The 23,856-nt window shown below is 37.2% G+C and overlaps 2 protein-coding genes and 1 pseudogene across 7 annotated transcripts in view; all 3 read right to left on the bottom strand.

Moving 5' to 3' along the window:
* The window catches only part of LOC138004504 (regulating synaptic membrane exocytosis protein 2-like), a 35,334-nt gene extending 29,673 nt beyond the window's left edge, over window positions 1-5,661 (bottom strand). For 3 of the 6 annotated variants that reach the window (XM_068851034.1, XM_068851033.1, XM_068851037.1), the window contains exons 1-8: window positions 5,604-5,660; window positions 5,152-5,355; window positions 4,531-4,624; window positions 3,907-4,032; window positions 2,410-2,542; window positions 942-1,311; window positions 638-768; window positions 468-558 (exon numbers count right to left, since the gene is read on the bottom strand). In XM_068851034.1, the coding sequence (XP_068707135.1) occupies window positions 468-558; window positions 638-768; window positions 942-1,311; window positions 2,410-2,542; window positions 3,907-4,032; window positions 4,531-4,624; window positions 5,152-5,355; window positions 5,604-5,612 (1,158 nt within the window). In that variant the 5' untranslated portion in view covers window positions 5,613-5,660. Of the gene's footprint in view, window positions 1-467; window positions 559-637; window positions 769-941; window positions 1,312-2,409; window positions 2,543-3,906; window positions 4,033-4,530; window positions 4,625-5,151; window positions 5,356-5,603 lie in introns of all 6 variants that reach the window. The other 3 variants (XM_068851032.1, XM_068851036.1, XM_068851038.1) reach the window with 2 other exon arrangements.
* A 359-nt stretch (window positions 5,662-6,020) lies between these two features.
* On the bottom strand, window positions 6,021-9,587 carry LOC138002829 (uncharacterized). The gene is made up of 3 exons (XM_068848806.1): window positions 9,013-9,587; window positions 6,682-6,960; window positions 6,021-6,111 (listed from the first exon to the last, which is right to left on the bottom strand). Exons 1-3 carry the CDS (start codon window positions 9,585-9,587, stop codon window positions 6,021-6,023), a joined length of 945 nt encoding a protein of 314 aa, XP_068704907.1.
* LOC138004505 (rab-3-interacting molecule unc-10-like) overlaps window positions 9,543-23,856 on the bottom strand; it is a 19,412-nt pseudogene continuing 5,098 nt past the window's right edge.

The raw sequence follows: 23,856 nt of genomic DNA, 5'->3' as shown, positions 1-23,856 counted from the left end.
GTTAGCTTGTCGTCAGAGCGAAGGGCTAACGCTCGAAACGTCAGCCTTCAGAATCTCTGTAAGGTGGTCAATTATCAACTCCGTAGATAAAACAAAATTTTTGAGTAAAAAGAAGGCAAGTGTGACACAGTGACCATTCAAATGGCACTAGTTCAGCCAAAACAAAGTAATTGCTAGACTAATTAAAACAGCCAAAGGCCATCTGATCAACATGACGAGATCAGATGTGACATCAATGCAGGAAATCTTGCTTCCGATCCTAAGTGTGGTGAAATGCCTGCATGATCATTGGTTTCGCCAAACTGAAAGATTGGCTGAGAAAGTGGGGCGAGAATTCAGTGCACGTAAATGCTAAACTAAACAAACCACGAAATGAATTTCGTTACTGAGATGAAGTACGCATGCTGTGGCAACACAAACAAATCCTATGTAGCACTGCATATAGTCAACATAACGCGAGAAAATACCTTTTGTGGTCTGCAGGGATAAACGAAGGTCTGGTTCCATTTAGGATTGGTAAATTTCATAGCTGTTTTAGTTCGTCGCTTGCTCTGCATACTGAAGTTTTAAAAAAATGCATTTAAAGGTACTGTACATTGATTTTTTTGGGTTAATTTCACTCGGCTAAAAAGCTCACCTCTTATCAGGAAGAAAATATATCCTGACATAAGGGTTGGGTGGAGTTGAGGATTCTTTGAGCGCCAAGCCTTCAGCTCCAACTACAGTCACGTTCAAATTGGCAGCATCTTCGTCATAAAACAGCTTTAACTGCAAATAAAACATCAATCAAGAGAGAAGAAAACAAGATTGCTGTGTGCCACCGTCTGAAAAATTTGCAAAGGGTCATTCATAAACCTATCGAATTGTAGCAAAATGTATGCTCCCATGCTGAACGACTTGCCAACTATGCAGCATTCAGACTCTCAAACCAGGACAATTACCTGAACTCGGCCAGTGATTCTTGATGGTTTTCCTGTGGCACTCTGCTGAGAATTGGCTGCTTGCTTCACAGGCTTGACAGGCTTTTCATCAGACATAGGACCACCGCCAAAGAAGAAATCATCGTTATCAACAAAAGTACCTTCATAACCGGAACTCTGATCTCTGCCCCTCACAGGAGCACCATTTTCTCTTGGGGTCCCTGTAATGTGCCCTCTTGGTTCCCCTGACATGGGTGTGGCAGCAGACAGTGAATCTCTTTTCAATGGGGAGTCCCTTGTTGGAGGGATCTGTTTTGGAGATTCTCTCTTTATTTCCTGACCACTCGAAGATTTTACTTGGGGCTGGGTGTTCTTGGCTGGAAATTTACTCCTGAAAAAAAATTCAAGTTGAAAGGCCTTCAAGAGGAAGTAAACCCTATTTTTTTTAACAAAAGATGATGTTAAAAAGGTAATCATAACCATTACAATTTTCCCAAATTTGATTGGTGCATTAACTACTTTATTATTCACTAATTTTTGTGTAGGGTTGAAATTGGACAGTGAAATCAGACAGTTGGCTGTAATCGGATACCTGAAATCGGACAGTTGCATCAGCCACTCATATTAAGAGCACTCAGCATTAACTCCAAAAATCACAGAATTTATTAAATAACGATAACAACAACCACTTACCCTACCAAACTGGGGATTTTCCAAAATAGACAAATTTATAACATTGGACAGTGAAAAAGGAATGAATTAATTTTGTTTTCTCAGAAATTGTAATGGATATAATTAATTGGTAACAGGACTGAGTTGAGTCCAATTTGCTCTGTAACCCATTGACTCCCAGGGGTTCCCCATTGACGAGTAAAATCGTCTGGTGTTGGAGTAAAATATGGCCGGTTTCGGCCGGGTTGGACGTCAAAGGGGTAATCATACTCATGATTAAACAAATCGGACTCCTGCTAAGCGGTTGTCCGATTTTGCTTATCACTCGTATGATTACAGACCAAATTGGACTCCACACAGTCCTATTACCATTATAAACAATGTGAGATAACTTAGAGTCTAATTTGAAGAAATAAATGAAATAGTGCCTGACAATGTGCACTAAGGTGTGAGACTGCAGAATATCAATGTTAACACTGATATTTCGATATGGTCATCATAATTATGTGGCCTGCCCTTCAAGAGGTCAAGTTCATATGGTCTGGGATGGTATTATGACCACATCTCTTACTTTTTCCAAAATGTGTGTGGGTTCTACAATATTTCACAGTGTATCTGAAACATAGAACATCGTTTGGTAGATTTTCGAATCTGAAAAGGAGATTATTATTATTATTATTATTATTATTATTATGCTTTTGTAGATGCCCTTTTAAAGGCAGTGGTCCATCTTGGCTTTGAACCAAAGACCTCCCACAGAAAAGTCAGGTTTGTTTGCTGTTAAGATGTTTTGCCTTTTAACAGAGCACTTCCTTACTTGTCCCTGCAAACAATCAGATGTAGATCAAAACTGTCTTGGTTGTCCTCCATGGATGAATTGATACTTTCCATGACCTCTTCAAAAGTACAGTCTACCAATGATTGATCATTCCATTCCTGTATCTCATCACCTGAAATCATTAAATTAATTAATATTAATACTGGGAAATATTAATGCAATCAAAAATTCGTGGGCATGGTCACGGTCACGGTCCAATGTAATCCAGTTTTGTGAAAACAGAAAACACTTCCAAGTTTAGATAACCAGATTTTGAGATAAGATTAAACTTGATAATTAAATGTGAATGTGCTTTGTTAAAATCTCTTCACAGTGAAAAATCGGCCACAACATCAAGTCACATCACATTAAGTTTCCAATCATTTATTTGCTGTCTGAAGATAGCTAATATCTCTGATAACATTGGTGAGTATTGACCCACCCCCCCCCCCCCCCAATTCAACAAAGAACAGAGCACCTTATCAAGGAGAACTTTCCTTGGCCTTGGACCATTCAAAGATTCCATAATAGATGTGTTCATTAGGGTTACCAAACAAGAGATATTAGAGGTGCGATTTTCTGACAAGACTAAAGAAACTTCAAGCCTAATTACAGTCTGCTAATATAATTATTGTTGATGCAAAGGCATTTTGTCTCCGAGGTCATTATGAAAACGTGCAGGTATGGTGACAATATGAACCAACAACCGCCTGCTTTTTAGACTGGTTCTCTGTCACAATGGACAGGAGCTGTTAAATGCAAAAACACAGTTTAAAACAAAGCCCTTTTATAAACTCCAAAACGGAGGAATACTGCTCTATACATGTATATCAATATAAAATAATTACTATAGTAGGTGCACTCTCATTGGTCAATAGCTGTGTTTAGATGAGAGTATGGAAACACGGCTGTGACATCACATGAATTTTAGTTGGTTATGCACTGTCAGACACATGTTTTGATTGGCTGGTAGGAAATATGAGCGTGTATCAAGAAAATCTGTTGCAATCAAGAAGTAAAAAAAAACAGCATTTTCCTTCATTTGTCGAATTATTTTTGAGAAATATTTATAAAAGCAATAGAGGTTTTTTTTTTCGTTTTTACGTAGCCTCATCTAAACACTCGGGGAGTTGGGAGAATTCTTGACAGCTATGCAAACTGTCTTGAATTCTCCCAACTCCCCCTCATGTTTAGATGAGGCTATGTAAAGTAAAGTAAAGTAAAGTAGACCTTATTTAACGTCGATAACTCGTAACAGTAATTAAACTGACAAACCTGAGGTCGACGGTGCGCTTATTTTACTCCCCCCTCTCCATCAGTGCTCCGTTTTACGGGTATTTAAAGCTACTAGCTACACGGAAAGGAAAGAAGTCGAAACAAGGATGCGAGATCTGGGAATCGAACTCAGGACCTCTTGCACCAAGGCCATGCACTAACCAATTGTGCCATCCTTGCTCCTAACACGTATGGGAAAAGTCCTCTATTGCTTTAAATTACCTATCAACAATTGCGCCTGTCTGTCTGCTGGGCCTCCTTTTCTAATATCAGTAATAAAAGCTCCAAGTTTCCCATCATCAGTTTTCTTTCCTCCAATCACCTTCAAACCATATGCTGCATAGGGATCTGAAACACAGCAACTCAAGACAATAAATATGATATTTACGGTACTTTCCTTTTTTATACCTTTATAACAACAAAGATCTGTCCTTGAGGGGGTTAATGTTAATGAACCTATTATTTTATTCATAAAATAAAAAAAATATCATAATAATTAACAAAACAACCATGCCGATGGGGCCCTGCCAGGAACCTATTAAAAAATCTGAAGTCCGTCTTCTAATCATATTAAAGCCAAAGTTTAATGACCAATTTGTAATATAATCAAAGCTATTTTTGAAACCTTTTAAATTAAACAGCTGAAACTTTAATAGGGTTAGCTCCTTCTGATTGATTCTATGATATCTCGTCTCTTTTCTCACAATTACAATAATTTTTTTTTTTACTCCTGGGCCAGGATTTCTTCTTTTTTAACCAAAAAAAAATTAGCAATAACCTTGATAAACATAGCAGCTGGCTTCTGAAGACCAGTGGATTAAGCCTTGGAGCTAGTTTATACTGTACCTGTAGACATTCCTCTGCATTTGGGATCAATTCTGAGATGCACCTCCCCTAAACACTTGTTGTCCTCGTCAGGCTGAGACCACTTTATGGACGACTGAAAAAGTTATGAACATAGACTATAACAAATGAAGCTGACATCTTTTGTGTAGAAATTCTGAGAAAATAAAGCATTAAGTCCAGGCATAGAGAATTTTGCCACAATGTCCTGGACTACCAGGAATGCAGTGTCTTTGTAGATCAGTAAGGATTGTTCGGAGGCAAAGTTTTCTCAGAGAAAAAGAGTGCATTGAAGAATATATGCAACCAACTGCAGCATGTTAAGCTTCACCCGCAGCCAGTGAAATATGATATAGAACAGAATGTGTTGAGCTGCTACGTTCAAGTGCATAACAGGAATTAAAGCTCATTTTGCCCATGACAACAAAACATTGTTGATAAAATTAGACCAGCAAAACAGCTGCAGAAAGTAATGTTTAAAATGAAAGGGAAGCTGTGTGAATGACTGCAAGGTTATCAAATGACCTTTCCATGCTAACCAACCAACTAAAGATGGCAATTAGGTGATGAAAGACGGACTTCAAATTGAATATTTAAGTATGGCCATAGCACATCAAAGCCAACCTGTAAAGTATCTTTGTTTTCATCCATAAAAGAAGAACCCACAGGAATAGCTGTGATGGAAGAAGCCACCACTGAAGAGGAAGGCAAAGAAGTAGAAACAGGAGGTGAAGAAGTTCTCTTGACAGGCAAGGTGCTAATGAATCGATCGCCCAATGAGCCTCGATCTCGCATGGATGGAGGGTCATCCTTAAAGAACAAGTTGCTCTAAAGAATAAAAAGGATAATCGATGATTAGTAAAGGCTACGGTCTCAGCATTACAACATCTTTGATTTGAACAGATTGTACATTTAATAATCTTATGACAAATTTCCAGAGTAATAGTCTTAATGTTGTTAGGTGGGATCCCTTATTCAGAAGGCATAATTGGCCCTCCTTTCAGAAAATAAACATTAATATTGCTGTATGCAAAGCTCAAGCACACAACACGGAAGGACATCATGATTAAACCTACTAAGATCATATCAAAGAATAGAAAACATAAAAGCAATATGCTGCTGCAGGGAAAGAAAGTTCTTTCTTGTGTTCCTCATACATTGTACATATATAATTCATAACAATCTAGTTTGAATTTTAATTTGCAAGGAAATTGCATATTCAGACATTTTTTTATCACTGTCTACCAAAATGATCACATTTAATACCAAAAAGTATTAAATATATATCAGTCAAAACCTATTTAACTCTTAATTCTTAATTTTTTTTTTCGCAGATGAGAAGCTAAGATTTGTGCCTTTATGTGATTATGTATTCGGAGGGCCAGCTGCTGAGAATTTGCTGAAAAATTCTTTGAGTAAAGAATATAAGTTTGGGAATAATATTTTGGAACCAAAGCATCAATGGCAAAAATAAGACTCGGTAGTGTAAATCATCATGACATTTTCATAATTTCTCCAAACTGCACTCTGAATATGATTACAATAACCTCATACTTCAGAAACATATCAACCAAAGATATGCCTCTGTAAGCACAAGAGACAAATAACAAGAAAAAATATAAGCCAAATACCCACTGGTGTTTATTAAAATTGACAAAATAATATATTTTCAATCCACCACAAAAACCCTCAAGTGGAATTTGTAACTAAGCAAAAATGGGTAGACAGGTGTTACTAAGTACATACATGTACATGTATACTAGAGTGTTATACTTTAAATTAATAGGTAGACCAAAAACGGCTGAGTCATAAAGCTATTGCTGTACTTGGAGTTTTGTTCATTAAGTGGTCAACTTGAATGAAACCTAAATTTAGGATGTGATTTTGTTGACCTTTTATTACATTTCTTTACCAATAAAATTAAATCTGAGTAAGCAGAACTAAAGATGAAGACTCTCCAGATAGTAGCAGTGGTGACTTATCGCCCATTTGCAGAATGGTGGTTGATATTACATGTAAATGCAGAGGTAAACTTTGTTAACTGGAGCTTAAATTTAGAGAAGACTGCTCAGCATTCGAAAATAATTTCAGAATACTAAGAGTGACAATTTTAAATCTCTAGTAATTAAATAAGGACTCTTAGCTTGCACATACCTTTTCTTTGGATTGTCAGGTGAACGTCTGTTAGGAGGGCTTCTTCTACCATTGATGTCTTTGCCATGAGGCCTTGTGATCTGGTTATCCTGAGTTACTGGTCTTTCTAGTGGCCTGGCAGACTGCTCTATCATGCTGCTGTCAGGCCCCTTTGGTCTGTTATCCATATCATCCTGTATGTTGGCATCTACTCTTCCATGCATGGCAGAGTCATCTCTTATTTGTCCATCTTTATGATCTAAAGGTTGAAGCATTCCTGGGCCAGTTTGATCAGGAACCCTAAGTTCAGGTATAATTATGATCACATGATTTGCACCTTTTCAACGAAATTAAGAGCTAAGAATCCTACCATGGTCATTTTTGGAAAAGACATTTAATTAAATATTAATTCCAGCTTTATAATCTGCAGTTTCAGGAAAAATGTCCCTGAACCCAGACTAAAGTTCCAAAAATTTTTGAAGGAAATTCAACCTTTAAACCCTTACCTGCATCATAACAATCAACTGCAGCCTCAATTCATTTAAAGGCTGGGCAACTACATTGTAAGCATGTAACTGTAAAAGGTCTATTGGGACTATAAATCAAATTAAAACAATTCAAATAAATTGTTGGTTTTTTGGTGGGAGGGGAAAACCAGAGTACCGTACCCCCGATAAGATTGAATTCTTGGGGCACAATAGGGAAACAACAAACAAAACCCATGTGAACGCTGCCTGCAGGAATCAAACCCAGGTGACAGTGGTGGAAGAAACGTGCCCCACCACTAAACTACCATTATAGAGAACAGCACCAAATTTTCTTTCGAAATTCCGCCGTGAACGTTACGGAAGAGCAAAATTTCCCTCAAAATTTCGGGACTCGTTAACACTCACAGCCAATTGACCATCAAATGTTTGCTCAGATAAAAAAAAGAGGTGCCTCAAAAATTCATAGCAATGTCATGGAATCTCACTTGAAACAAAATTTCCTCGAACAGACCTGTAAAGCCAGGAAATTCGCCAAAATAAGAGGAAAGGAAAGGAAAGGAACTTTATTTGAGTATCTAGTCATTCTAGTGCTGGAGCACTAATTGGGGACACTGTAAACTGCAATTAACAATGGTTTTTGAGGGAGAAAACCTCTCGGTGCAGAGTAGAGAACCAACAGACTCAACCCACATATAACATTGAGTCTGGAGATCGAACCCGGGCCACATTGGTGGAAGGTGAGTGCTCTCACCACTGCGCAATCCCTGCACCCTAAAAAATATGAATTTGCAAAATCCACTTGCATTCTTTTGCACAATGCTATATGCCTTCAAATATCTTAACATTTACAGTCTTACATTGGCGTACATTTGAAGGCAGTAAAATATAATTATAAGCAAAATATAAATTTGTAAAATTTAATACCTGTCAAACAAAATCCCCAGGGCATAAATAAACCATAACAGGGATGGCAGTGGTGAGAGCGCTCGCCTCCCACCAATTCGATTCCCAGACTCGGCGTTGTATGTGGGTTGAGTCTGTTGGTTCTCTACTCTGCACTGAGAGGTTTTCTCTGGGTAGCTCCAGTTTCCCCTCTCCTCAAAAACCACATTTGACCTGATTTGCTTTCATTGTTGATTTCAGTTTACAGTGTCCCCAATTATTAGCGCTCCAGCACTAGAACGACAAGACACTTAAATAAATTTCCCTTCCTTTTTCCTTTCCTTTCCTTTCCTTTCCTTTCCAAGTTACACTATAGACAACAATATGTGTTGTGGTTCAAATTTTTTTTCTTGGTTTAAAATTTTCCAAGCCAGTTCAATTTTGATTATTCATTCTCAAAACCTGAAACAAAGAAAAATCAAATTTGAACAAGTTTGAAAAATCCTGAACCAAATATAAAAATGAACCATAACATATGTATGTAGTGGAGAGTCAATAATGTACTGTGACCAAACATAAAAAAATAACAAAAGTAAGACTACAACAAAACTTACTGACAAAACGAAAATTTTAAAATAGAATGCAGTGAAGTCTAACCTGTAAGCACCTACGCCTCTTGCTTCTTGACTTAAGACACTTCTGGAATCAAGTGTGGCTGGTCCTATTGATGGTTGCCCCTGTGATCCCTTCTCTGGGAACCAAGTCTCTGTCTTCCTTGATCCATAACAGGTGCTTGCTGTGGAGATCTAAACTGTCCCCTTGGTTGTTCTACAGGAGAGCTCTGCTTGTTTCCAAAGGGGCCTCTAGTATGCTCCGTTGCCAATGCTTGCTGGGCAGACCCAGAATATCCCCTAGATTGGTCAGCAGGAGGACCCTTTTTTCATGGCGCCCTAAGCCTTGTTCCGGTAGGTGTGGCCCTGACCTCCCCCTTGTTTGCTCCCTGGAAGTGTCAACCTGCCCTGGGAAAGGTGCCTGCTGGGGTGTACCTAATTCACTCCTTGAAGCATCTATTCTTGGTGAACTCATTTGCTCCCCTGGGGGGCCACTATGAGGTGACCCCACATGTCCCCTTGCTTGTTGGTCTAACTGTAACCCTTGCCTAGGAGTCCCAGACTGACTTGGAATTTGGCCATCCCTAGGTGAACCTAATTGCCCAGGAACCTGACCTTGCCTAAATGAACCTAACTGTCCAGGAGTGACCTGTCCTGGTCGAGGTGAAACATGTCCTTGCCGTGGGGAACTTGATTGACCAGGAGGAACCTGACCTTGCCGTGGAGAACTTAATTGTCCAGGCAACACCTGTCCCATCCTTGGAGAAGGAAACTGGCCAGGGGAAACTTGACCTGACCGTGGTGAACTCAAGTGACCAGGAGGTGCCTGTCCTTGCCTTGATGAACCTGTCTGTCCTGTATGCTGCTGCTTCCCGGCCTGTTGATCTGGAGGTATCCCACGAAGTGTCTGTGCACCAGGACCAAACCTGGGACCCACTGGATTCATTCCTTGAGGACCACCAGCTCTTGGACCATGAAAAGTTCCTGTGCGTTCTACAGGTCTGGGGCTTCCAGGTGCTTTTTGTGGACCCCCTAAATGATTCGCTGGAAGCCCGCTTGAGGTTTTGATCCTGAGGGACCATAAGCTCCAGGTCTGGGACCCAAGTTGTATTGTATGGTGGGTTGGACACCAGGTGATCCTCTACCATAACCAGGCTGTCCAGGGTGAGCAGATGGTGAGACACCAGCCTGGCTACCTGGAGCATTGCCTCTCCCATATCCAACAGCACCCTGTTGCTGTGGACTCTGTATTCTTTGTTGCTGAGGCCCTGGAGGTCCCCTCATTCCAAATCCAGGCCTTGGTTGATTTAGGGATATACCTCCCCTTGGACTTTGTTGCTGAGGTGAGGGAAACACCGGTCGGACTTGATGGTGACGCTCCTGCGGGAGGCCCCACAGGAGTGAAACTGGATCCTTGCTGTTGCGGGTACTGATAGTTGCCAGGACCAAGCATCCCAGTAGGTGGAGGGCCACCACCCATTCCAGTTGGTCTCACTCCTCCCTGAGGATGCTGAGGACCAGATCTTGTGCCCAAGCCCTGCCCAGGTAATCCACCTCCTCTACCTGGTCCCTGATTCAAAGGAGCCGACCTGTTTTGCATTTCACCTGGATAACGACCCTGAGGTAAACGGCCTGACTCATCATGACCTTTAAATGTGACAACTTTACGTCTGACTTATTTTCATCATGTCTATACAACTCATCATCACTCATATAAGCTGGACTTCCAGATGGAGATTGGTCCACCTCTTCATCTGATACAGAGGGTCTACGAACACGATTTTGCTCACTGTCTTTGGCTTTCTCGCGTCGACCACTACCTCTTCCAGAATCTGACCGCAGAAGTGAATTTGCTTGTCGTCTCATTGCTCGTTTGTCTTCCTCCGTTGGAATTGCTCTAAAGTCACTCCCAAGTGCATCGGTATTATTTGCCTTAACTTTTTCATTAGGTGCTGTTAAGGACCCAAACCAATTCCCAGTTTTTGTAAGCATTTCCTGTTTCTTCTGGCAAACAACACAAACCCAGGAAACCTGGAAGAAACCAAAATCCACATTGGAAATTGTTACTTGTTACGACAATAATTTTTAATGTCTGTGGGTTTATATTACCGTATATGATTTAGGAATAAAATTTACAATTAAATTATACAGTATTTACTGTATTTTGTAAAAAAATTACCTACTGCTTCCTAATGCTTGGCTGAGAGCAACACATTGAAAAACTTAACCTTTCTGAGCATGTTCTTTTTTAAATTTTTTACAGAGATTGATCATTAAAGAGACCACCTTTCTGAGCATGTTGCAGTTATTGCTAACACTCAGCTTGTTGGAGAAATTTATTGAAAATTAATCCAATTGGAAATTTTTAGAAGGCAAATCAGTTACCTTGCATTTTCAGTCTGGGTTTGAACTCATTGTCTCTCTCAGCATAAGAAATGTGTGAACGTTCCTACACTGCATGTACATGCGCAATGTGTACAAGGATGTTGTTGTGACAGAATCAAGTTGTAAAAATCGAACAACTAAAAAACCTGAGCATAAGGTCTTGTAGTTGCCCTGAATAAATAAACTTACAATGCTTTTGGTTGTTTGAAAACTATGCAAACTAAAAATAACATTTATTTAGAAAATTGTTTTACCAGATATCGGCCGCCTATTTAAAAGCTACTAGGATATTCTTGACACAACGTTTCGATGACTCCATTTCATCATTTTCAAGTGAAAAATGATTAACAAATAGATTCCATGTTGCCGTGCGTCTGTTCAGTAATAGATCACAGATGACGTCAAAATGGGGTATGAACAAAAAAGTGGGCACACGAGGCGATAGCCGAGTGTGTCACTGATCTTAACGCATTTTGACGTCTTATGTGATCTATTACTGAACAGACCCACGGCAACATGAAATCTATTTGTTTTATATAATAAAGAATTAAACTTTATTCGCATAAAAGCTGATGGTGGCGTCAATCGTGCGTCTGTCCTTTAATAGATCATTATAAGGCAAGAACCAATCAAAATGCGAGATAAACTTGGGTTATTATATAAATAAAGTTTGACAACTTAATATATACCGGACGAGGCGATAAAACGTAAAATATGCATGTAGAGAGTGACAAATTAAATAAATAGTTTTGCACGTCTGGAAATATTTTATGTTTTATCGCCTCGTATGGTATCTATTAAGTTGTCAAACTTTATTCATCTTTCACTTGAAAATGATGACATGGAGTCATCAAAACGTTGTGGTCAAACTCTTTTCGATGTTGTTTGCTCATTAGATGTTTAACTAAATCTAACTTTATTAGAATAATTATTCTTACTACTTTTATGGTTACAATTTATTTCTTTTTAAAATTATTCATTTTTTATTTATTCATTTATTTATTATTTATTTATTCATTTAATTTTTTTTTTACACTCATTTATTTACTTACGGTATTTATTTCGTAGCCAGTATCAAAAATACCATAATACTCTTTGTTTGTCCCTCCAAGATTTTGCAGAAGCATTGTTTTTATTTTCTCTTGGCAGGGACTTACAATTATTGTCCCACTATATCACTAAGAAAATTGGATTTGAATGCTACCAGAATTTTGAAGAACCTAATTCAAACGATGAGAAAAGTGACTTTTGTTAAATGTCATTCACACACTTGCAGATCACTGTGCCATGCACACACGTTTGCCTAAGTTGACAAAACTGGCAGTCCTTCATAACAAGGGCATAAATTTGTTAGTTGCGCAGGGAATTGTTATCATTCCCTGAGAATTACAGAATGCTTTGCATTAAAAGAATTTCTAGACTGTAATTTTTAGGCAATTTGAAATAAATATTTGCAACTGGGAGTTCTACATGTATGTCATTGGGAAAAGACTCATATTCCCCTCACTGGCTAAACTTGAGACAAAGACATAATGTAAAGGTTCTGTTAAATGAAATTTCTAAATGCAAAAGCAAAATGTGATCTTGCTACCAAGAGACACAGAGAAATATCAATGTTAGCTAACTCTAAAGCGTCAAATTCTGCACTGTTTTTTTTTTTCACACTTAGTGAGGATTTTAAATATTACATTATTTACATTTATTTGACATAGGAATCTTCATACAGATGCCTTGTTACAGGGGCCATCTGGTAATTTTCAAATTGGAACAAATTTAACCACGAAAAGGTGTTTTGGATCTGAAAACAGTTTGTAAATTTGGATAAAATATTAATTTTTAACTCACTCTTAAACAACATTTGACCACTGTGATGACGAATATCGTTGTCAATAAAAGTGCAGGACAACGCTGACACACTTTTGATTTGTTTTTTACACAATATTCAACGCCAAAGAAAGTGTTTATTTCAGAGCATGACCAAAATCATGACAAAGAAAGATAACTAGGACGTTTCAGTGTGAAAGTGAGTGCTGTCATGGAACACTGAGAGCATGTTCTAGTGTTGCTGGTATTTTGTTTGTAAAAACAGCACGCAAATTTTTGATGCAAGAGGGTACCGGAAATGTGAGAAGAATTAAAAGAGCCGGGATAGGAAAAGGTGTGCATATTACTCTTTAGCCTGTGTGGCAGGCGTTACTGTTTTATACAGCAAAAGGGCATAATTTCAAAAACAATGGTTATGTCAGTTAATTTTTTGAATTTAAACTTCTGTTCTTCAGAAAATATGACCCTTTTCAGCAAAATAATTACCGTTTGAGAAATGCTGATGCGTAGTTGAGCAAACGAAATTTTAAGGTTATTGGCGTGCTTGAGAATAGGACGTGCGAGCAGTATTCTATTTTTCTTTGACAAAGTAGAGCGCACAATTGATGGACACGCCTGTGTTTGTACCACTAATTTGACAAAAAAAATAATAAATTGTCACCCGTAGTGTGTGGCCTCTGAGGAAAGAAGGACGACTGATCATGTTTCTATCTCGATGAAACTGATTTTCTCTTCGCTCAACAATTGAAGACGTTGAAGAACAATTTGGACTTCAGTGGTCAAATGTACGAGGTTCAAAGATTGAAACATGTACGGTACGGGTTGAATGATGATCAATGATGACCCACTGAAAAAGTACTCCCGATTCGCAAGGCTGTGAGGTTGTTGGTAAGAATTCCCTTCCCACCTGCACGTGACGTAATCACGGATATCAACACCCTGGGAATTATAGACATGATAACACCACAATCGAACCTGCGAATTGATTACCGATCTTAAGTTTCCACAAATTGGATTTTTTTCTGGTTAATATCGAGAAAAGCGCTGGATGCCTCGCCAAGGCTCGCCAGCAATAATTGAATAATTTATTTACTTTCTAAGTGCGACACGTTAACATGACTATGATCAGATGCGGATTCTTAAGTTATAAATATGAGAACAATAACTTTCTCTATAACTTTCTCGCAATATGATTGGTTTATCTATCCCAGAATGAGTGTTCATGATGGGCTATTACATTGCGTGACAAATTGATGTGAGCATGATGCAAGCAGCATGTCTAGACTTTTACCTACAATGGCACAAAAATTAGCCAATTAGATAGTGAGATTACAAGCGATTCCTGGAAAATTTAAGCTTGTTTGTCTGGTATGCGAATATTCTTCAAATACGAAGTACCGTAATAAGTTCTTTAGCAAAAACATTTGAGTTTATAAAAACAAGCGAATTAAACACTGAAGAAGAATGACGTTTTGACCGTTCCACGGTCATTTTCAAGTACAAGTTTCAGGGATACAAAAATTCTGCATTAATATTATATATTATTATTATAACAATTTCAGACAACATCTGAATGAAAAGCTAAAAAGATAAAGTTCGATTGCTTGAGTTTTGAACTGTTTTTTATTCGGGACCTTAAGACACAAAATTAAACAAACAAGGTGATTTCATCCGCACAAAGCTGTTTGCGTAAGATCTTCTAATACTTTTCATTCTCTTCACCTCTTTATTTACACTTTCTTTTTCGCATTCTGGTATTTTTATTGTTTGTATGTAAATACTTAGCTTTTTTACCTGTCATTTCCTTCTTTCAGAAATGTATATAAAAATTACAAATTATTGTAATTTTTTGTCGGTATTTATCACTATCATATTAATAATTTAAGATTTGACATGTCAGTTAGACACTGACATAAGTACCTCCAGACAAAACAATACTGCTATTATACATGTACTAAAATAACTCTTATTGGTAGACATTGTATGCTTCAAAAATTCTCACACAAAGATTTAAAGGAAGAAAATACTGCCAATAAACTCTTTCAATAAACACAAACTTGTGAGATTCAAACACAGGATGAAACATGCAAATTAAAGGCTTTCAATGTTTACTGGTAACATTCACATGAAAAATAATACTATAAGACCACGATTACACAACTTTCAACCATTGAGCTGTGAGCCGAGATGTACTGTAATCGCAGGTTTTAGGACCCCAGGCTCAGTGCGAAGGAAAAGCCAACAAAAATAATTTTATGAGGATTTGAATGGAAATCCTGATAAAACGGAATTTAAGAAGATAATTTTATACGATAAATTCTCAATTAAAAAGGCCTAACCTTATTACCATTGTGGGTTGCTTCCTTCCTGTGTGGTTTTTTTCCCCGATTTGAACGTAAGTACTTGAGCCGTTTTCAATTCTTCAGTTGTCAACGCGTTATAATAAAATCCAACAGGCTCTGCATACCTAAATTCTCAGGAGCCCACCAAAATGAGTCAAGCATTCTTGGATTAAATGTTCCACGGTTTACAATGTTCCACATTGGAATCAATTAACAAAAAGGTGGGGGGGGGGGGGGGGGGGGTGGGGGGGAACCAGAACTTTCATTTCAACCACCAAGAAAGCCATAGCAGCCCTACAAGCAAAGCTCCAGGAAGTAAGTTTGTCTGCTCGATCGGAACCAAAAGCATTTTCGGAATGGTTGGTTTCACCTTGTTGGATGGTTGAACTTTGTACACAACGCATTTTTTTTTACTACCCCTGGGTCCTGACCATGACTGCATTGTCTTGCTCTCCAATCCAGAGTCACGCCTCCTTTGTGTTGACCAAACTTTCAAAACACATTCAAAACATTGTTGTCCATTGACAAAACTACATTCTAGGGACCCTTTGTTACAAGGCGGGCAGGGTTACAAACGCCACCGTTATACAAAGTTTACAACAAAGGTGAGAAAATCCACCATCCTAAAATGAAGTTGGTTCTGATAGAGTGGACAAACTACCACCTCAGGTCACTCACAGGGCTGCTGTCGCTTTCTTGGTTGGTTGAAATGAAAGTTTAATCTTTGTCAATTGATTCTGATGTGGAATTGTAACTATGGGAACATTTTTATCCAGGAATATTTGACTCAATTTGGTGGGCTCCTGATAATTAAAGTTTGCAAACTTTGGCATTTTATTATAACCGTTGACAACCGAAGAATTGAAACGGCTCAAAATTGCGTCGATCTGGAAGAAAGCACACAGGAAGGAAGCGATCCACAATTGCAATAGGTTAGGCTTTTTAATTTCTACTTTTTTCGTATAATTATCTTCTTAAGCCGTTTATCGGGATTCCCATACAAATATTACATTTTTGTTGGCTTTCCCTCACAATGAGCTTGGGGCACCTGTGCTGAAACAATTAAGAATCTGTATGTACATTATAAGCATAGTTCAAGCCTTATAGTTCTTTCAAGAGTAGTCTTTTATATAAAGGCATTACTTTACTCATGGTTTAAAACTTTTTCTTATGTCCTTTTTGTTCTTTTTTAAAACCTTTTAAACTTTAATTGCTTACTGCCTTGCAGCTTTAGGATGGAGTCCTATGGAAAGAACTGTCACTAACATCATCATCTTTATCATTTTTGTTACAGTAAATCTTAAAAAACTGAACATTCTCCCACATAGAGGGTTAACCTGTGCTGGGGCTAGTACTAACCCTGACCCCTTCCTGACCCCCTTACTGCACCCCAATAGAAATTAACAAGAAATAAAAATTAAGATTAAAAAAATACACAGTGGCCACATTGACGGTAAGACGAAATTACAATCACCTTTAACTTTCAAAGACCGTGGGATAGAGGGTCAATCTCCTTCATTTACCATTATTAAATTCAACCCCTTATGTCAAATGACAATCCTTTCTTTTTTCGATAGACAGATAAATTCAGGTTGGTTTTAAACCGAGGGCTCTCAACCATATTATGTGTTTTCGGTGTCCACCCACCAGGTCCAGTTCTTTCAGTCTTGTCGAGGCAGCTTTCATGTAGGTGGGCCACCAGTTGGCATATTCATAAAGGTGAACAAGGAAGTTCTGACTATCTTCCAATTCATGTCTACTCAGAAATTTCTTGAAATCTAGTCTTGCGTATTAAGTTGCAACTTAAGGAGGATTGTCAATTGGACATAAAAGAAAAGGGTTGAATTAATGGTAAAATCTTCTTTAATGTGAATGTAAATCTCTTTTGTTGAAAATCTCTTTAAACGGTGAGTGTTAATTTCCTCTTTACTTCAAGAAGTCTGCCACCATGTATTTTTTAAAATCTTATATAATTTATTCCTCATTAATAATATGATAGAGGGGGTCAGTAAGGGGGTCAGTAAGCAGTAGGAGGTCAGTGGGGGGGGGGGGGGGGGGAGTGTTTTGTACTAGCCCCTTTTGCTGGCTGGAAAAAGGATCAGATCAGCATCTTATTTCATTCTGAAAAGTACCTGTAGCATCCAAATTTACATTGAACTCCTTGATGTCCTTAAATTAAATTCTTTTCTCTCGTGAAATTTGCAATAACAATCTTTAAAATATTATTAAAAGTACTCCTTAAAAAAAGGTTTTTAAAAATTTTAAAGCTCCCTAATGTTAAAAGCTTTTTTAACTTTCATTATGATATTAATTTACTCAGTTACAATAATATTTATATATTAATTTTTATAGATTAAGTTATATCCTGATCAAAATTCAACTTGCCAAAATGATTTTACATTGAAAGCATATATTCTAAATTTGCTTTAATCATTCAAAAGTAATTTATACCTATCTCTTTTAAATCAGATTCAAACAACTTTATTTTTAAGGGCTTATGTTATCATTACTATTTTTCTTTAGTTTATTTAAACGAGATAAACTAATCATTCTTAGAAATGAAAGAGAAGGCCAAAAGATGCCTATATGGCAATGTTCAAGAAAACTCAATTACAAAAAGACTCAGCATTAAGGAAAATTAAGAAGACAATAAATAGTTTATAATTTATATGTATGATTTTAAACGATTGTCCAATATTTAACCCTTTGACGTCCGAAGCGCCCTAAACCGACCAGACTTAGTATTTTACTCTGTCTAACACCAGACAATTTTACTCGTCAATGGGGAACCCCTGGGAGTCATAAGTCATAAGGGTCAATGGGTTAAGGTCGCAGAGCCTTTTAGTCCTAAATCAATAGTTTCAGGATTTTTTAGGTTTGTTATATTTTAACCCCCACCTTGCACAGTAGTGACAGGTATTGGACAGGAAGAGCACAAGCCAAGATTTTGAATAGATTAATTATTGTACTGTACACAATCAGATAGGTAAAAACGTCATGCACCAATGATTGCTGTCTGCATGTAATTGAAAGAGGTGGCAAAGCAAATATAATGACAGGAAAAGGTGTTAAGACACAGTGCAGGCAAGTAGCTGTTGAAAACACCAAAGTACATTTAAAACTTCCGTCAGCTACTAGCTACATGTACACTGTACTTTTGATGTTCATGCACTCACAATCAGCTGGTTACTGACAGTGCTCCCTACAGTTTAAAAGAAAAAAAGTTTTCCAGATACATGTAAGTTCCAGTGAGAAAGGATGTTTAGTATAACAGACAGAAAAAAGCTTTCACCAAGCTAGATATCATTAGCAGAGAGTAAAGGCAATTAAATTAACAGCATGAAGCACATAAGTGATGCATGGGTCACTGGACAAATGGGTTGAATGGAAAGTCTGGACAAAAAGTAACTAACAGCAATGTAAGCATGGAAATCACCAAATGTGACAATAAGACTGTGGAGAGGTGTGTCCAAACTGTAATGCCTTTGGTTGCTACATTGTATTATTCTAAATGATATAATTATTTTTATGTTATATTTTGGAATAATACTTATTCACAATAGCTTGACATGGCCTTCCAGATGTTGAATTAAATTCTAGAGCAATATTTTAAATTTTTGACAAGAATCAGCTGTATAGATGAGGCCATTTAGACTGCGAGCAGACGTCCTTTTCTTTTATAGATACTGATGAAATACCAGGATTTCTCCTTTTACTAAAAAATCATTTATCTTAATTCACCGTGCACAGTGAACATATCATTTTCATCTTTCACATGTGAGAATATAGGTGTCGTCATGGTAATGAACATGATTAGCCAATAAATGCGAGTTTCCTCTTCATTGTAAGATACATGTACTCTTGTGCTTTATATATTCTTCTCTACTACATTAACATTTTTATTGCAAAATTTTACTATATCATGATTTGTTTTTCATAATTTTCATATCTTGTTTCATGTTACACAATATGCATGTTTTAGAGGTAAATGGTGACCCCTTTTTCATCATTTCGAAAATGAGTAAAACAAGTTGTTTCAAATCTAGACATTTCATCAATATCTATATTTATAAATAAACAGAACACACTCATGGTAGATTTGAGTATAAATAGAGGATATTACATGGCCGCTTGGGGATACGAATCTTATCTTCCTAATTGTGCTGAAAGTCTCTCTCAATCGTTCGCTTCGCTCACTTGTGAGAGATACTCAAAGATAAAATTTGTATCCTGGTGCGGCCATGTAATATCCTCTATTTATACTCAAATCTACATGTACCATGAGTGTAAAACAACATATGTGCAAATCTTGGGTACCAGTAAAACCCAACAGAGATTGTGTTGGGTCCAGGCTTTTCAATTTGCCAATTTATATGGTTTAAGTCCAAACTTCACATGCTAATTACACAAAAATTAGCTCCTCATAAAATTAGCTCCCCTTGTATAGGAGAAGAAAGAGACTACTTATAGTCCAAACAAAGGGCAAACTCTTCTCAACCCTTTTCACAATGACTTTTATCATAATCATAAGAATTTTATTACCAGCCCATTCCTCCCATAGTATTGAAATGGAAAAACCTCCCAAATTTCAGTAGCTACAGCTGTATGTGACCGAATGAACAGGTCTTTCTGCATGTACAGGAAAGCATTGTATTTTTGGTCACTTGGGACTAGTCTTTGGAGTTGTTTTGTTTTCTGTCTTTTGTTTCTTTTGTTTTACGTAATCTGTGCTCCGGTACCTGCAGAAGAAACCGAATGAACACAGGTTCTTTCTAGAGGGAGAGAGAGAGAGAGAGAGAACCTTGGAAATGTTCCCTATAAGTTTTATGTAGCAAACTACAGGTTGCCTGAAGGGGTCAAGCTAGCTGGTTAGCACTGGTCAGTGGATATCAATATGTTGCCCAAAGTCTTTCCCCTGATTTTTCTGGTCAGGTCTCCTTACAATTTTTTTTAAATTGCCTAGGAGTAACATTTTTTGGGCTTCAAAAGAACCTTTGCTAAGACATGGAGGAGCTGTATGTGATTAAGAAACTTAACTGGATGGAGCCCAACCTAACTTGAATTCATCTGGAATGTGGCAACCAGTTGGCTAATAACTTACAAGGGAACGTAGCAAAGATGAATTAACAATCACCCAAGACAAATCCCTTGGGCAGTCAGAACAGGATTTGAAGCCAGAACATGCACAAGCAAATCTCTGAACAGTGAGATATTAAGCTGCTTCTGTCAAGGCTGTTGTTCTAAGTATCATTCTTACCTTTAACATATCCCTACTTGTTGTTTGTGGCTTCTGATCAGTAATAATAAGTAAATCCATGTGAAAATTGACAATGTGCTGAATAATGAATACATGTTCTACCATCTTTGCCTTTACTTTGTAGCAGACGCGCCTCTATGGCGAGAGGTTTCAGGACTCTACTTTCAAAGACACACCCCAGGAATGGATGAGGATTTTATCAAAATGAAACCATTTAAAGAGTAAAGAAGGTCACGAAAAAGAAAAGATAAGATGGAAGACAGATACAGACCTCAGGACCTAGAGCAAGTGTCTTGAAGTCTTGAATCAAGTTGGAGAATAGAGAAAGACCCTGTCCTTGCTGCAAGAAAGTTTAACAAGTTAATATGCAATTCAGAGTGTACAATACATGCAGACAGAAACAAGACAAGACAGACAGCTTTTACTAACAATGATGTCCGATAGGCCGGAAACCTTCGGCTGCAACACAAACACAAAAACACAAAGGTTTAGCATGCAGTAATGAGGGGTTTAATTGATTATAAGAACTTTTTAAAAAACAAAAGACAAAAGACACTACAGTCAAAGGATACCACTTTCTTCCCAAAGCAAGATGACTCAAAGCAAAAAAACCCAATATTAAGGTTTAAAGACAATAACTTTTCTATTCTCTTGTTTAACCAAGAATCAAGGTACTCACTTTTCTTGAATATTTTTAACCTTAAACAATTTTACCCTTTATCGTTTATTTCCCAGTAAATACAGTTGTGTTGTGAACTCCCTGTAAATTTCAAAGGAGAAACTTACAAAAAGGAAAGCAAAAATAAAATTTCTGGTAGAAAAGAAAGTCAACTCTCTTAATTAATTAAACATGCATTTGACTTCAATAATGTATACAACTGCCAAACTCTAAACATTTCTCAGTTATTGAGTAAGTTGTAAATTAGTGGTGTAACGATTAACCCAATTCTCTATTTTAATCGCAATTATGACTGTTCGGTTTGATTCACGAATCTTTGATTCCACGTTTCGATTTTGGTTCGATTTTTTTGCATATTATCTTTCTCATTGTGCCCTCAGTGAGTTAATTATTATAATGTGAAATCAGAATCCAGAACTCTTACATGTTTGCAGTTCATGCAGTTATATGGCACCACCATTTTGTGTTGCTTGCAATTTAACTGTTGCCCTTCTGCCAACCCTTGAGAATTTCCAAATAAGGCAAACGATGTGCGACACGCTTATTGTCACGTTGTCAAACACGGCGATGAATGACCAAGTGATTATGAATCCACCTACATCTTTTAGATCCGCTGTATGGAAATTTTATGGTTTTCCGGCTGAAGACGGTACAGCAGGCAAGTCTAAAACTATCTCCAAAATTTGCTCAGTCAGCAACTTCCAAGTATTGTGCCGGCTCAACTTCAAGCATGATGAGCGCACTCTTAAAACGTCAACACAGCACTGATGGAAAGTTGGACTCAAAGACAGTAAAAACTTCACCGGCTACGAAAAACAGTACTGGAACAGGACAGTTAAAAATTCAGGATGTTATGAAGAATAAGTTGCCGCGGTCAGGCAACAGGGCAATGGCGGTGATGAAGTCTATTGGAATTTTCATTGCAAAGGACATGAGGCCCTATTCAGTTGTGTATCATGTTGCAAGAATTAAGAAACAATATATAGTCGAATCGAAATAATCGAAATCAAAAGTCAAGAATCAAAATTGAATCGAATTACAAGGAATATGAATCGTTACACCCCTATTGTAAATAACTGTCAAATAAAGTGCCCAGATTATTTAAAACAACACAATAGTAAGTTATTTGCTGACCGTCAATCTCCATTTACAGGTGAACAAAGAAGCAACGTTACATATCCACAAAGATGAACACTTGTATCCAAAAGATATAGGGTTATGGTATGCAATTTCAGAGGTGGACAGTCCCAAGGTCAACAAAGGGACAATAAAGTGAACTACACTTAGCAAGGTATACAGATTATGCCACCATCTCATATGTTAAAGTTGTGCCGGTCTTCCCCTTAAGGCAATCCCAAAATGGTGGCCTCACACCAATGTTCGTGATAATTGCCTTCAATTCTTAGCATTATACCACAAAAAGACCCTCAAGAAAGTACTAATAACAGCAGGATTTAAAGGTTTTCCTCTAAAATTCTAGCTGAATTTCCTTCTGCCATTTTTCTTAACCTACACTAAAATCTTCAGTTGAGAGCAAAACCAGCAATGCGTTGTACCCTATTCCTCTATTTGAGCTGCGTCTTACATGTATAGCCGAGTATTTTGATGAGATTTTCAGTTTGTGACATAAATGCCGTCAAGTATGAAAGTTCAAGATGCGTCTTATAACCGAGTGCACCTTGTATCCGAAAAACTATAAGGTATAATTAAGGAAAATTAAAGATAAGTTACACCAGCATGTGGGTACCGAAGGAGACAGGACGTGGCCCACTGCCAATAACAATAATAGTAATAATTATAATAATAATAATAATAACAATAATGTCTTTATTCATTCGCTAAAATACATCAATAAAAATGTTACAATAAATTAAATATGATATATAATATACACTTATACTATCTGAGAACTATATAACTAAATTGTATTTAAAATTTAATCTATTAAAAAAGGTATCCTTAAATCGTTCTGTATTAAATTTTGGTCTGGCAGAAGATGGTGCACGTACCAGTAATTGATAAGAAGTATCTTCTTTCGCCTTTGGTGCTAAATGATACAGTGGGTGGCAGGGATCACCCACATGATCTATCATATATCATCTTTCATAGCAATTCTAGTTAAAATTAATGTTGAATTGCTTAGTAGATAAGATTGATTCGCTCTGTAGACCGGTAGCGCATACATAAATTTTGTCATAATTAGAGAGTGAAATGACTTATCTACTGCCATTTGCATACATCTTTCCTTCCTTATAGATCTTATAATAAACAAGCTTTGTTCGCTTCCCATAGTTTGGTCTTCACATGAGCTAGCTGAGTACTTACAATCATCCTGTAATGTCAAGCCTAGTGCAGTGCGTTCCTTAAGTTGTTCGATCCCCTGTACTGACAGTAAGGCTCTACTACAACCTCTCGTAATAAAACTAACTTTTTTTTTCCTTACATTTGTCAATATTACATTTCATGTTATTTATCTCAGATCAGTGCAATGAGAGCTTCCAGTTTTAATGACTTTGAAACCCAAGTTTATGTAATAATAATAATAATAATAATAATAATAATAATAATAATAATAATAATAATAATAATAATAATAATAATAATAATAATAGCTTTGAGGTCGAACTAGCAGGGTCTAGATATTGACATTATTATACAAACATTTCCCATTCTCTACATGTATGTTGATGTTATAGTAATAATGCTCTTTAGTATACATGTATTTTCT

This window comes from Montipora foliosa, chromosome 5 (assembly GCF_036669935.1).
Source record: "Montipora foliosa isolate CH-2021 chromosome 5, ASM3666993v2, whole genome shotgun sequence".
NCBI classification, from domain to species: domain Eukaryota; kingdom Metazoa; phylum Cnidaria; class Anthozoa; order Scleractinia; family Acroporidae; genus Montipora; species Montipora foliosa.
This window is presented reverse-complemented; position numbering and strand designations above follow the sequence as displayed.